Source organism: Saccopteryx bilineata, chromosome 4 (assembly GCF_036850765.1).
Source record: "Saccopteryx bilineata isolate mSacBil1 chromosome 4, mSacBil1_pri_phased_curated, whole genome shotgun sequence".
In the NCBI taxonomy this organism is placed as follows: Eukaryota; Metazoa; Chordata; class Mammalia; order Chiroptera; family Emballonuridae; genus Saccopteryx; species Saccopteryx bilineata.
In genome coordinates this window covers 36,615,964-36,628,517 of record NC_089493.1, presented here as the reverse complement: position 1 = coordinate 36,628,517, position 12,554 = coordinate 36,615,964, and the positions used below count along the sequence as shown (strand labels likewise).

General features: G+C 42.9%; 1 protein-coding gene across 1 annotated transcript in view; it reads right to left on the bottom strand.

Moving 5' to 3' along the window:
* Positions 1 to 12,554, bottom strand: part of ESR2 (estrogen receptor 2) — a 60,344-nt gene that overhangs the window by 23,433 nt on the left and 24,357 nt on the right. The window contains exon 4 of the mRNA XM_066274812.1: positions 6,379 to 6,495. Coding sequence (XP_066130909.1) covers positions 6,379 to 6,495 — 117 coding nt within the window. The remainder of the gene's footprint in view (positions 1 to 6,378; positions 6,496 to 12,554) is intronic.

Genomic DNA, 12,554 nt, shown 5'->3' with positions numbered 1-12,554 from the left:
TAGCATAAGCACGGGCTCATCTGGTTTGAGCAAGGCTCACCAGCTTGAGCCCATAGTCGTGGCTTAAGCAAGGGGTCACTCAGTCTGCTGTAGCCCCCTGGTCAAGGCACATATGAGAAAGCAATAATGAGAAACTAAGGTGCCACAACGAAGAATTGATGCTTCTCATCTCTCTCCCTTCCGGTCTGTCTGTCCTTATCTGTCCCTCTCTCTGTCTCTGTCTCTGTCACACACACACACACACACACACACACACACACACACACAAATATATATATATATGTTCAAAATAGAAATGTTGTCACTAAAATAACTGAAACAGAAAATATGACTTCTAAACAAGTAGACGAGGAAAAAGAAAACAAGAAAATGGGACCAGTTTCAAAAAGGCAAAAAGTAGAAAATGCATGAGGTTTTTAAAAGCACAATATGATAGAAATGTACCCAAATATCAGTGATCACAATAAACAGACTAAATTAACCAATTAAGAGCAAGTCTGAGATCATAAGAAATAAATCTAATATAAGAAAAAAAACCTGGAAGGGACAAAATAATATAACAAGCAAAAATTAACCAAATAAGTTAGAATTACCCTATCAATATCAGGCAACATAAACTTTAAAAGTTATTAAAGAGGATCATCAGATTATAAAAAATAAGTAATTCAAAACTCATATACATCAAAGTAGCAAAGCAACAACAAAACCTAGCCAACAAACATAACATCAAAAAGTGATTGAAAGAAAAAGAGAAATTAACAAATATATTAGTGTTATAATGGGATATCTTAACATGTCTCTCTCAGCACTGACAGAGCAGAAATATAGGAGAAAAGTCAGAATACAGAACATTTGAACAGCACAGTGAGCCAAGATGATCTACAAAAACTCATGAACATTTGCAAAAATGATCACATCATGAATAAAAGCTTAACTAAAAGTATTATTATATAGATCATATTCTCTGGCCATACTACAATAAAAATAAAAATATAATTTCCAAACCTCTATAAATTTGAATACAAAAGTATTTCTTTTTTTTTTTTTTTTTTTTATTTATTCATCTTTAGAGAGGACGGAGAGGGAGAGAGAGAGAGAGAGAGAGGAGAGAGACAGAGAGAGAGAAGGGGGGAGGAGCTGGAAGCATCAACTCCCATATGTGCCTTGACCAGGCAAGCCCAGGGTTTTGAACCGGCGACCTCAGCATTTCCAGGTCGATGCTTTATCCACTGCGCCACTACAGCTCAGGCACAAAAGTATTTCTAAAGATCCATTGGTTAAAGACCAATGTGAAAGTAAAATTAAGAAAGACATATTATGCCTGACCATGTTGTGGCTCAGTGGATAGAGCATCAGCCTAGGAGGCAGAGGAGCCAGGTTTGAAACTCCAAGGTTGCTGGCTTAGGTCTGGCTTCAGCGTGGGTTCACCAGCTTGACAGTGGAATCATAAACATGACCCCATGGTTGCTGGCTTGAGCCCAAAGGTTGCTGGCTTGAGCATGGGGTCACTGGCTCAGCCTGAGCACCGCCCCAGTCAAGACACATATGAGAAGCAATCAATGAACAACTAAAGTGCTGCAACTACGAGTTGATGCTTCTCATCTCTCTCCCTTCCTGTCTGTCCTTATCTGTCTTTCCTTCTGTCTCTCTTGCTAAAAAAAAAGAAAGACATGTTATAAGTCAAGATGTCATTAACATGGATACAATTTTATATAAATTTTCCCTAAAGAAAAAAATCTAAAAGTTAAAATCTTCAAAATATCTAGTTTATATACAGTGTGTCCATAAAATCATGGTGCACTTTTGACCAGTCACAGGAAAGAAACAAAAGACGATAGAAATGTGAAATCTGCACCAAATAAAAGGAAAACTCTCCCATTCAGTGTAGTTCGATGTGGGCTCATGCACAGATATTTTAGGGCTCCTTAGGTAGCTATTCTGTATAGCCTCTACAGACTCATCACTGACTGATGGCCTACCAGAACGGGGTTTCTCCACCAAATTGCCGGTTTCCTTCAACTGCTTATCCCACCAAGTAATGTTATTCCTATGTGGTGGTGTTTCGTTATAAACGCGCCAATATTCATGTTGCACTTTGGTCACGGATTAGAATTTAGCAAGCCACAGAACACACTGAACTTTCTTCTGTACTGTCCACATCTCGACTGGCATGGCTATGAACTGCTCCACTGTATACACGGTGTTACGTCATCATCTGCACATGCGCACATGCAGCCACATCATTGTACAGAAACTGGGAGCGTTTTCCTTTTATTTGGTGCAGATTACACATTTCTATCATCTTTTTTCTTTTTTTTTCTTTCTTTTTTTTGCACCTTTCCGAAACTGGAAACGGGGAGGCAGTCAGACAGACTCCCGCATGTGCCCGACCAGGATCCACCCGGCATGCCCGCCAGGGGGCAATGCTCTGCCCCTCTCGGGCATCGCTCTGTTGCATCCAGAGCCATTCTAGCGCCTGAGGCAGAGGCCACAGAGCCATCCTCAGCGCCTGGGGCCATCTTTTTCTCCAATGGAGCCTTGGCTGCGGGAGGGGAAGAGAGAGACAGAGAGGAAGGAGAGGGGGAGGGGTAGAGAAGCAGATGGGTGCTTCCCCTGTGTGCCCTGGCTGGGAATCGAACCCGGGACTCCTGCACGCCAGGCCGACGCTCTACCACTGAGCCAACCAGCCAGGGCCTCTATCATCTTTTGTTGCTTTCCTGTGACCGGTCAAAAGTGTACCATGACTTTATGGACACACTGCAGTTCCATTATATTTGTTCACTATATTCAACTGTCCACATTTTAAAACTATATCTATTAATTAGCAAGTATGAGAAAATTTAATATTTGCTCCTAAGAAAATAAATCTGAATTTTCCCCATGTTCTTGGCTAGTTGCAGTAGAAGGAAGGACTCTATCCATTCAGAGATATTTAATCAAACTTATACTAAAAAAATTAAAAGCCTAAAACAATTCATTTCATTAGTAATCAGAGCGCTATAGATAGTTAAGATTGACTACTATCCCCACAGTTAAATGAAAAAATAATGGTTTAAAAAAGTCCTTTTCTGATCACACATTTCTTTTTTGTAGAGTATGTGAAGTTAAGGAGTTTACAAAACAGGTTTACAAAATGAAAGGTTTTGAATCTATACATTCAAATTTATTTGTCTAATTTTCACTGACAAAGTACTTATGTACCAGGCCCTGAATAAGTTATGGGGGTTCTAGATCAATAAAATGAAGCCCTTGAAAAGGAAGTCACATTTTTCTACCAAGGACATTTCTAGTGTCATGACTGTGACACTGTAATCTACACAGAGTCACTCAATGTGCCTGCGAGTGAGCTTAAGGAGCAACTATCTAATGGGAGTACTCCATATTAGAAAGAGCCCCAGAGAAAGCTGCTGCTGCTGCTGCTGCTGATGACAACAACAATAATAATAGTAAATGATAATAATGGCAGTGATCATCTACTGGAAGCTTCTATGTGTCATACATTGTTACAGTACATAGATTATCTGACAACCGCCCTGGAGAGCAGGTTCTGTTACTATCTCCAACATACAGAGGAGGAAGCAGACACTAGAGATCTCAAATAAGTTGCCCACGATAGAAAAGATAGAAAATTGCAGAAGCAGACACTAAACCCAATCAGTAGTCTGAATCCAGAGCTGGTGCTTTCAATCACTAATTCATACTACCTCCCCATCCAATTTATAGTGTCTGAAAGATGCTGAGCTATTGTCCCAACCAGCAGATGGATCGAGTACATGGCTATTCAGATTGCTCTCCTGACTATTTACATTTCCGTGCTTCCTTCTAAGGAAGCCTGACCCCTGAAGTTGGTCTGAGTGGGTGTCCTCCTGCCATTTAAACAATCATATTAATGCCTCAAAAGAAAAGAAAGAATTGGACATCCTGAAGAAAAAAAAAGTGATAACAGAAAAGACATGATTTCTGAATAGAAAGGGATGTGGATTGGTGCAAGAGAATCCAGAATGCAGGCAGGATCCCTCCTCTTCTGAGACACAGAGATGGAAGGAAGAATGTGGATGGAGGGCGTGGGGGAGGGGCAGAGAAGTGTTGGGAAAGGAGGAGCCACGGTTCAGAAACTTCATTCCTAGCTGTCTTCTTCTGGGTCAGTGAAGGACCAAATAACCAACTGTTGGCACATTAACCCATCTCATTTCTTCTATAATTTCCAAAGATAATAAAATATTTTTTCTTAGAGAGCCTACCCAGTGACTCGTTGGCCAAATTCAATGACCCCTTTTCTCATTCCCTTTTCCATGGAAGTGCTTAATTATGTACATCTCTATACTCTGCCTCATGAGACTGTAGTGTATCAAACTCACAACTGTATGAGATTTTCAGTAAGGGAAGGAGAAAGAAAGGAAAATTAAAATTTACTGCCAGACATTGCGTTTTCATATGTATTCCTTACAAAACCCGATGGAGCAGATATCTCCCTTTCAGAGATAAGAAGACTGAGGGCCAGAAAGGTCAAGTCGTTTGAGCATAGTCACAGTCAGCCAGACTTGAGACAAAAAATGAGATTCAGTCTATGGGAGTCTAGTCCTCCTGTTCTTCCCACCATGCACACTGCCCCCTACAGGTGGTGTGCACATGTGCTGCTGCCCTGGTCCTGAACCACCAGGCTACAGTCACCCAACAGATCCTTGTATAATAGAAGCATCTTTATCCTAAAACTAAATTGTACATCATTTTAAAAATATATGTATTCACTCACTTAAAATATTCTTTAAACTATAAAACATTTACTTGCAATCTTTTGTCAGAGAGCAAGGCTTTCTCTTTAAGCACCTCTGTCAATGAAATCATGTTATTTTCCTGCATAAATGGTACCCATGATACACTGTCACTGAATTTTAAGTTTCAGCTTATTTTTAATTTTTTTAAATTAATTTTAATTTATTGTGTTTACATGGATTCAAGTGTCCCATTCAATATAACACCCTCACCCCCCAACCACGTGTCCCCCATTAAGTTTCAGCTTCTTTAAAACAGAGCAAAGCCTTAGGCACTGATAAAGCAGTCTGAATTCAGCATTGTTCCAGGTTTATAACTTGTCTCCCCCCTCTCCCCCATATCTACTTAACACAATTGCTGTTAGTCCTTTATAGCTTTATTCAAACTTTCATTGAAACAACTGTTTCTCACTTATATTTAATGTTTGCATAAATTTTAATTAGATTATATAATTTTACAATTATAATGAGTAGAAACAGATTTGGTAAAAAGCCCACTGGTTACTAATAAGGACATAATTGAGGTGGGGGGAGCAGGAATGTTAGAGTGTTCAGAGAGTATCCAGTACACACAGGGGATCATGGGCTCGGAGGAGACGTTTTACACAGGAAACCAAAAACACCAGTGATTCTAGAAAGCCAGAGAACTGTGTTCAAATTAAGAGAATTCTGCTGTAATCCTGAGCCAGGCGAGGGATCTTATCTGTTGTCCATACAAAGAAAAAGAGGACAGAGAATGTTAAAGAGACAGTTACTAAGAGATTCCCAGAAAAAAGAGAGACTTGTTTTAAAATTTTCAAATAGCTACAAAGAGAGAAATTATAACTAACCACAGGCAAAATATTAGCTAGCACGAGAGGTAAGAGAAGTACCGGCAGACCTGGCGTGAGCGTAGGGAGATAAGCCAGTGTGTACGGACAGATGAATCCCAAGTTAGCCCCGTGGAGAGGTCAGTCGGGCACAGTGTCAGCAGTGACACTAAGGTGCCCATTTTCCTTGTTCCTTCATGTACGTGTGTGTGCACATGCAGATGTATATATTTACACAGGTAAATGCGTAGGTACATACTGCCATGGAACAAAACCTATACTCTATGTACTTTCCATAGTTCTATCATGTTTCCAACCACTATGTAATTTTTCCCACTTCTAGAAAGCTATTGAAGGGATAGGTATGTGTCTATCTACGCTACCCAAGTAACTCAGGAAATACGCTACTTTCTTGTCACAGCGTTAACTGTGAACATTTACCAGACCGTCCACCTTAGGCTTTTTGAAGCCCCAGGCAGACAGTCACCCGCCCCCGTTGAGCACTTCAGTGGCTAGGGTTCCCTAATTCACGTGGCAGCCTATTCTGCTGTCAGCCCGCCTGAACTATAGAAATGTCTTCCCTACATTAGGCCTAACTCTGCCTCCTGTAACTTGCTCACACTCGCTCCAGCTCTGGCCTCTGCGGTTACAGGGAATACGTTAATGTCCCTTCCAAGGTGCAGCATACAAACACTCGATGATAATTAACAAGTTCTAAACCTCCTCTCATCCAGACTACAGGTCCCTATAGCTTTCAGCGTGTCCCGCATACACTCAAAAGGGAAGTGAACGCTCACCACACTTCACCATTCCAACCTCATAGCACTTCCGGAGTCGGCAGGCTTGGCAGCTTTTGCGCCGGTTCTTATCTATTGTACACTGATTTGTAGCTGGACAGATGTAATCATTATGTCCTATAGCAAAGCAAAAAAGTAAAAAAAAAAAATAAGAAAAAAGGAAGGTTATCGTTATAATGGTTTGGTAAATAACTTCCTGGTCAACAATACTGATTATGCTACCCACCTGAGAAATAAGGGACATCTTCTTGGTGACAGGCATAGGTACACAGGCCAAAGTTTGGCCTCATTCATGCCTTGTTAGTAAAGGAATATTTTAATATTCTACTTTTTGAATAATAGGTTATTTTCTGCATGTACTTAGAATTCTCAAGATATACATTTAGAAATATGACCCTTTGGACATAGAAAGTGAGACAGTCCCATGGAATTAATTGGCTCCCAATCACAGAGCTCCTCAAGTATCAGGTCACCGAATTCTACTATTTATATTCTTTAACACATATCCCTCTTTGAAATTTAACATGATGTTTTTATGGGAATTCATAATCAAATAAAATAACTAAACTAGTCAATAAGGGAATAAAGAAATTAGCAAACTGAATAAGAACAGAAAGAACTGCTACTTAACAATAGTTGTTGATTATATTATTCTCAATTCTTCACTCCTTCCCTCAGCCTTGTGACCTTGCAGTGTACTCGAGTGGGCAGAATATACTTCCTCACTGTTGCGGCGCAACTCGCGAGAAACTGAGGCAGAGCCCAAATCAATTAAAATTTAAAGAGCCTTTAAATTCACTGGCCAGTGGACCGTCCGTCTGCAATCTACACAGAGAAGCAGGAACGGCGGCCCTAGGCTGGGGGAGAGAGCAGTATTTAAAGACATAAACCACAAAGTCACAGCTGTGTCAACACGCTTGTATAATATCTTTGCAAAACTATTAATTGTTCTAAGGAGATTGCCACGCTTGCATAATACCTTATAAAAGTGTCTACTATTCTAAGAAGAATAAACTGGTTTCCTGCAAATCCTGGCTGGGAACCTGAAGCTTGGGAACCACACCTGGCTGATATCAGCAAGATAAATCTCAACCTGCACAAGCTAGCTAAAAGTTTCCTGCTCTTGCAGGTGTGGTTGTAACTTGTTAAACCTCAGTTTCCCTTATAAACCAGTTCCTCTGATTTCTAACTTAACTAAGGGCAGGGGTCTTAATCATAGGCTGGCGACACGCCATCCCACTCACCAACTGATGATGAACGGACTTGGCCACGGGACTTGCTCTAGCCAATGGTATGTTTGTAGATGTGCTACTCCAACAGTTTGACTTGGCCTCTTGAATTCCCATAAGAAAATGCCTGAGGTAGCCACTGGCCCAAGGAGAATATGGAGACATATGGAGCAGATGTGAACTCAACCCAAGGCTTAGAGCCAAGCTTTATGAAGTAGAGCCAACCTAACCAACTCTCATAGACCTACAACTAAGAAAAATAAATACTCATTGCAGTAAGATACTAGTTATATAACAATCTCTGCCTAAAGACAATTGTACTTCTTTTAATTCTTTTTTCTTTTCTTTTCCAAGTGAGAGAAGGGAAGATAGACAGACAGACTCCTGCATGCATCCCAACTGGGATCCACCTGGCAACAACTGTCTGGGGCCAATGATCTGCCCATCTGGGGCCATGCTCGCAAATGAGCTATTTTTAGCACCTGAGGCAGAGGCTCCACAGAGTCATCCTCAGCACCTGGGGCCAATGTGCCAGAACCAAGCAAGCCATGGCTGTGGGAGGGGAAGAGAGAGGAAGAGAGGGAAAGAGAGAGAAACAGAAGAGGGAGAGGGGACGGTGAAGAAGCAGATGGTTGCTTCTCCTGTGTGCCCTGACCAGGAATTGAACCCAGGACATCCACATGCCGGGCTGACACCCTATCACTGAGCCAACTGGCCAGGGCCTCTTTTAACTCTTTTAAGTAAGAAAGAGATAAGAAAATTTCCATTTTAGAAATTATTTCAGATGCTACATGGAAGATGAATTAGAGGCAGCAAAATTGATGGAGGCCAGGAGCTCAGATGAGAACCTGTGCAAACCAGAGATGAGGCTGTCTGGAGTGGGTAGTGGTGAGAGGATGAGAGCTGTATGGATCGGAGAGGAGAGGGGAGGACAGGGGAGGAGAAGGGGAGAGGAGGAGAGGAAAGTAAAGGGGAGGACAAGGGAGGAGAGGGGAGGAGAAGGGGAGGGAAGGAGAGGAAAGTAAAGGGGAGGACAAGGGAGGAGAGGACAGGGGAGGACAGGGGAGAGAAGGGGAGGACAGGAGAGGGGAGGGGAGGACAGGAGAGGAAAGAGGAGGACAAGGGAGGACAGGGGAGGACAGGGGAGGAAAGAGGAGGACAGGGGAGGAAAGAGGAGGACAGGGGAGGAAAGAGGAGGACAAGGGAGGACAGGGGAGGAAAGAGGAGGACAGGGGAGGACAGGGGAGGAAAGAGGAGGACAGGGGAGGACAGGAGAGGGGAGGGGAGGACAGGGGAGGGGAGGGGAGGACAGGGAAGGAGAAGGGGAGGGGAGGACAGGGGAGGGGAGGACAGGGGAGGGGAGGACAGGGGAGGACAGGAGAGGGGAGGGGAAGACAGGGGAGGACAGGGGAGGGGAGGGGAGGACAGGGGAGGACAGGGGAGAATAGGAGAGGGGAGGGGAGGACAGGGGAAGACAGGGGAGGACAGGAGAGAGGAGGGGAGGGGAGGACAGGGGAGGACAAGGGAGGACGGGGAGGATAAGAGAGGGGAGGGGAAGACAGGGGAGGACAGGAGAGAGGAGAGGAGGGGAGGGGAGGGGAGGGGAGGACAGGGGAGGAGAGGGGAGGACAGGGGAGGATGGGGAGGATAAGAGAGGGGAGGGGAGGACAGGGGAGGACGGGGAGGATAGGAGAGGGGAGGGGAAGACAGGGGAGGACAGGAGAGGGGAGGGGAGAACAGGGGAGGGGAGGACAGGGGAGGACGGGGAGGATAGGAGAGGGGAGGGGAGGACAGGGGAAGACAGGGGAGGAGAAGGGGAGGACAGGGGAGGAGAAGGGGAGGAAAGGGGAGGGGAGGACAGGGGAGAAAAAAGGGAGGACAGGGGAGGGGAGGAGAGATGAGGAGAGGGGAGGGGAGGGGAGGGAAGGGGAGGACAAGGGAGGGGAGGATAGAGGAGGGGAGGACAGGGGAGGGGAGGACAGGAGAGGACAGAGGAAGACAGGGGAGGAGAAGGGGAGGCAGGGGAGGGGAGGAGAGGATAGGGGAGAACAGGGAAGGACAGGGAAGGAGAGGGGAGGGGAGGACAGGGGTGGGGAGAGGATTATAAAATCGGTGAAAAATAAAAATGCATAGAATATTTTGGAACCTTATTTTTTAATTGTGTATTTCTAATAAATATGACCTAAACTTCTCACATTAAAGCTACAATGGGCCAGAATTTCAATATACAAAATGAATAAATCTCAATGATAAATTAAATGGGCATGTCATAATAAGAACAAATCACACACAAAAAAGAAAATAAAGGAGAAGATTCCATTTGTGTAAAATTCTAAAGTAGAGAAAACTAGACTACATAGTTTAGGAGAGCATGCTTAGGTGGTGACACCATGGCAAGGAAGCACAGTGGGGACTGTCTCATCTCCGTAGGAGGAGAAGGGGCTGTGACTGGAAGGACCACCCGGAGGGAGCTTGCGTGTCTGAAGATACCTTATTTCATGGCACTCGTTACACAGGGGTTTGTATTCTTTAAACTGGGTATAAATAAATACTGGAATAAGTGTGTCCCTAAGTCTATCCTCTGAGAGAGCCTGGAAGCAGGGACACCTGAGAGCAATGAGCAAATTAGCTTCCAGATCTTGGTTTACAAATATCATTCTCCTTTAAAAAGAAACAGGGCTCTTTGGCGAAACAGCTTATTTCAGGACTGGAGCAGAGAAAGTACAATATGAACCTGAAGCAGCTTGTTGTATGTACTGAAAAATAAGTGCCCAAGAATTATGGGCACATGTCACATACACACACACAGACACACACACACACACACCCCAGTTTAAAGGGATCTTACTGACCAAATCTGGGATAATTTGGATATCCAAATAAATAATGATAGTAATAGATAGTAAACACCTGTAGAAAATAGGAAATGATAAGTTATATTGATATAAATTCAAGGCTTAATAAAGAATGGGATATTTGCATTCTCTTAAAGAATCTTAACAAAAATATTTATTAATTACAAAGGGGGAAAGAATAATAGTATAGGAGACTGGCAGACATCACCCTAACCAAACAAGTACACAAGTAATGAGACAAATTGAAATCAGTCACCACATAATAGGAGCCAGTAAGAAGAACATCTCAGTACTTCTGTGATATTCCTGCAAATAATGTATAGCTCAATCTATTAATGTGGGAATATCAGACAAATTCAAAGTAAGGGAATTCTACAGAATTACTGGCTTATAAGGTTCAAAAGTGTCAAGATCCCGAAAACTAAGACTAAGGAACTGCTGTAGACAGAGGGAGGCTAAAGATATAACTAAATACTAAGTGTGATTCTGACCTGCTTCCTTTTGAAGTTTGAGACTCAAAAAAAAAAAAAAAAAAAAAGCTTCCATTGGTTTCTCAAACAATATAGCGAGTTCACAAAAATATAGGTTTATACAAATACTTAAATGCCAATAAATTGAGATTTACCTATATTTCAAATGCTATTGTTTCAAGTCCTGAAATTAACTTTCCTTTTTCTAACTCACTAGATTTTAAAGAATGTTTCCTAAAAGATATGAGTCCACATTTGGACCATAATCAAATTTTATCATTCTCTCCCGCTTTAGGTAGAATCCAGTAACATTTCTTCAACAAGTAAATTAAAATTCAGGCCCTGGCTGGTTGGCTCAGTTGTAGAGTGTCAGCCTGGCATGTGGATGTCCTGGGTTCAATTCTCAGTCAGGGCACACAGGAGAAGCACCCATCTGCTTTTCCACTCCTCCCCCTCTCACATCTCTCTCCCCACCTCCTGCAGCCATAGCTCAATTGGTGTGAGTTGGCCTTGGGCACTGAGGATGTCTCCATGGCCTCCGCCTGAGGCACTAAGAAGAGCTTGGTTGCTGAGCAACAGACCAACACCCCAGATGGGCAGAACATCACCCCCTAGTGGGCTTGCCAAGTGAATCCCAATTGAGGTGCATGCAGGAGTCTGTCTCTGCCTCCCCTCCTCTCACTGAAACATAAATTAATTTTTAAAAATTGAAATTTAGTTGTTTGTGGCTTTACCATCATGCCCTGAGCTGGTTGAGGGTGCCAGCAAAGGTGCAGTCTAGAAAGTTCTAGGAGTAGTAAGAAATCTCCCCAGAGATGCAAAAACCACTCTCTCAAATGACCCTCCGTACTGGGCATATAAAGGAAGCTATGTCTGCCCAGCCTGACACAATAACATTTCTGACTACCTACTGATGTCCAGGTACTTTTCATCAACATGTCATTTAATCCCTATAAATTCCCCATAAAGATCTGTAATTCCCATTTTATAAATGAAAACATGTAAGCTCAGTTTAGTAATCTCCTTAAGGCTGTTGTTTTAGTTTTCTATGTTGCATAATAAATTTCTATAAATTTATTAGCTTAAAACAAAACAAATTTGTTATCTCATAGTTTTCAAGGATCAGGGTCCAGGCATAGTGTGGCTGGACGCTCTGCTCAGGTTCTCCCAACGCTGCAGGCCAGGTCTTCCATAAAGCTTAGGATCTTCTTCCAAGCTCATTCAAGTTGTTGACTGAATCAGTCCCTTGCAGCTGTAGGACTGAGGTTCCCATTTTCCTGCTAACTGTTGGTGGGACACTGCTCTCAGCTCCTAGAGGCACCTGCAGTTCCTTGCTCAGAGGCAGTTCAGAGCGTGTTTACTCTCTTCCAGGCTAGGAGGAAAGCATCTAACCCCCTGACTCTCTCCTGGCTGCTGCATATGATGGAGTCTTATACAATCCTAACATAATCATGAGAGACCATCCCGTTAGCATTTGCTCCATAATGTAACCTAACAAAGGGAGTGACTCTGTCATCATATTTACAGGTTCCACACATGAATAGGGGGTAATGTAAAGTGTGTTATAAAATATTTTGAAGGAGCAGATAACTATGTTGTTATTATTTTATCTTCACTTATAG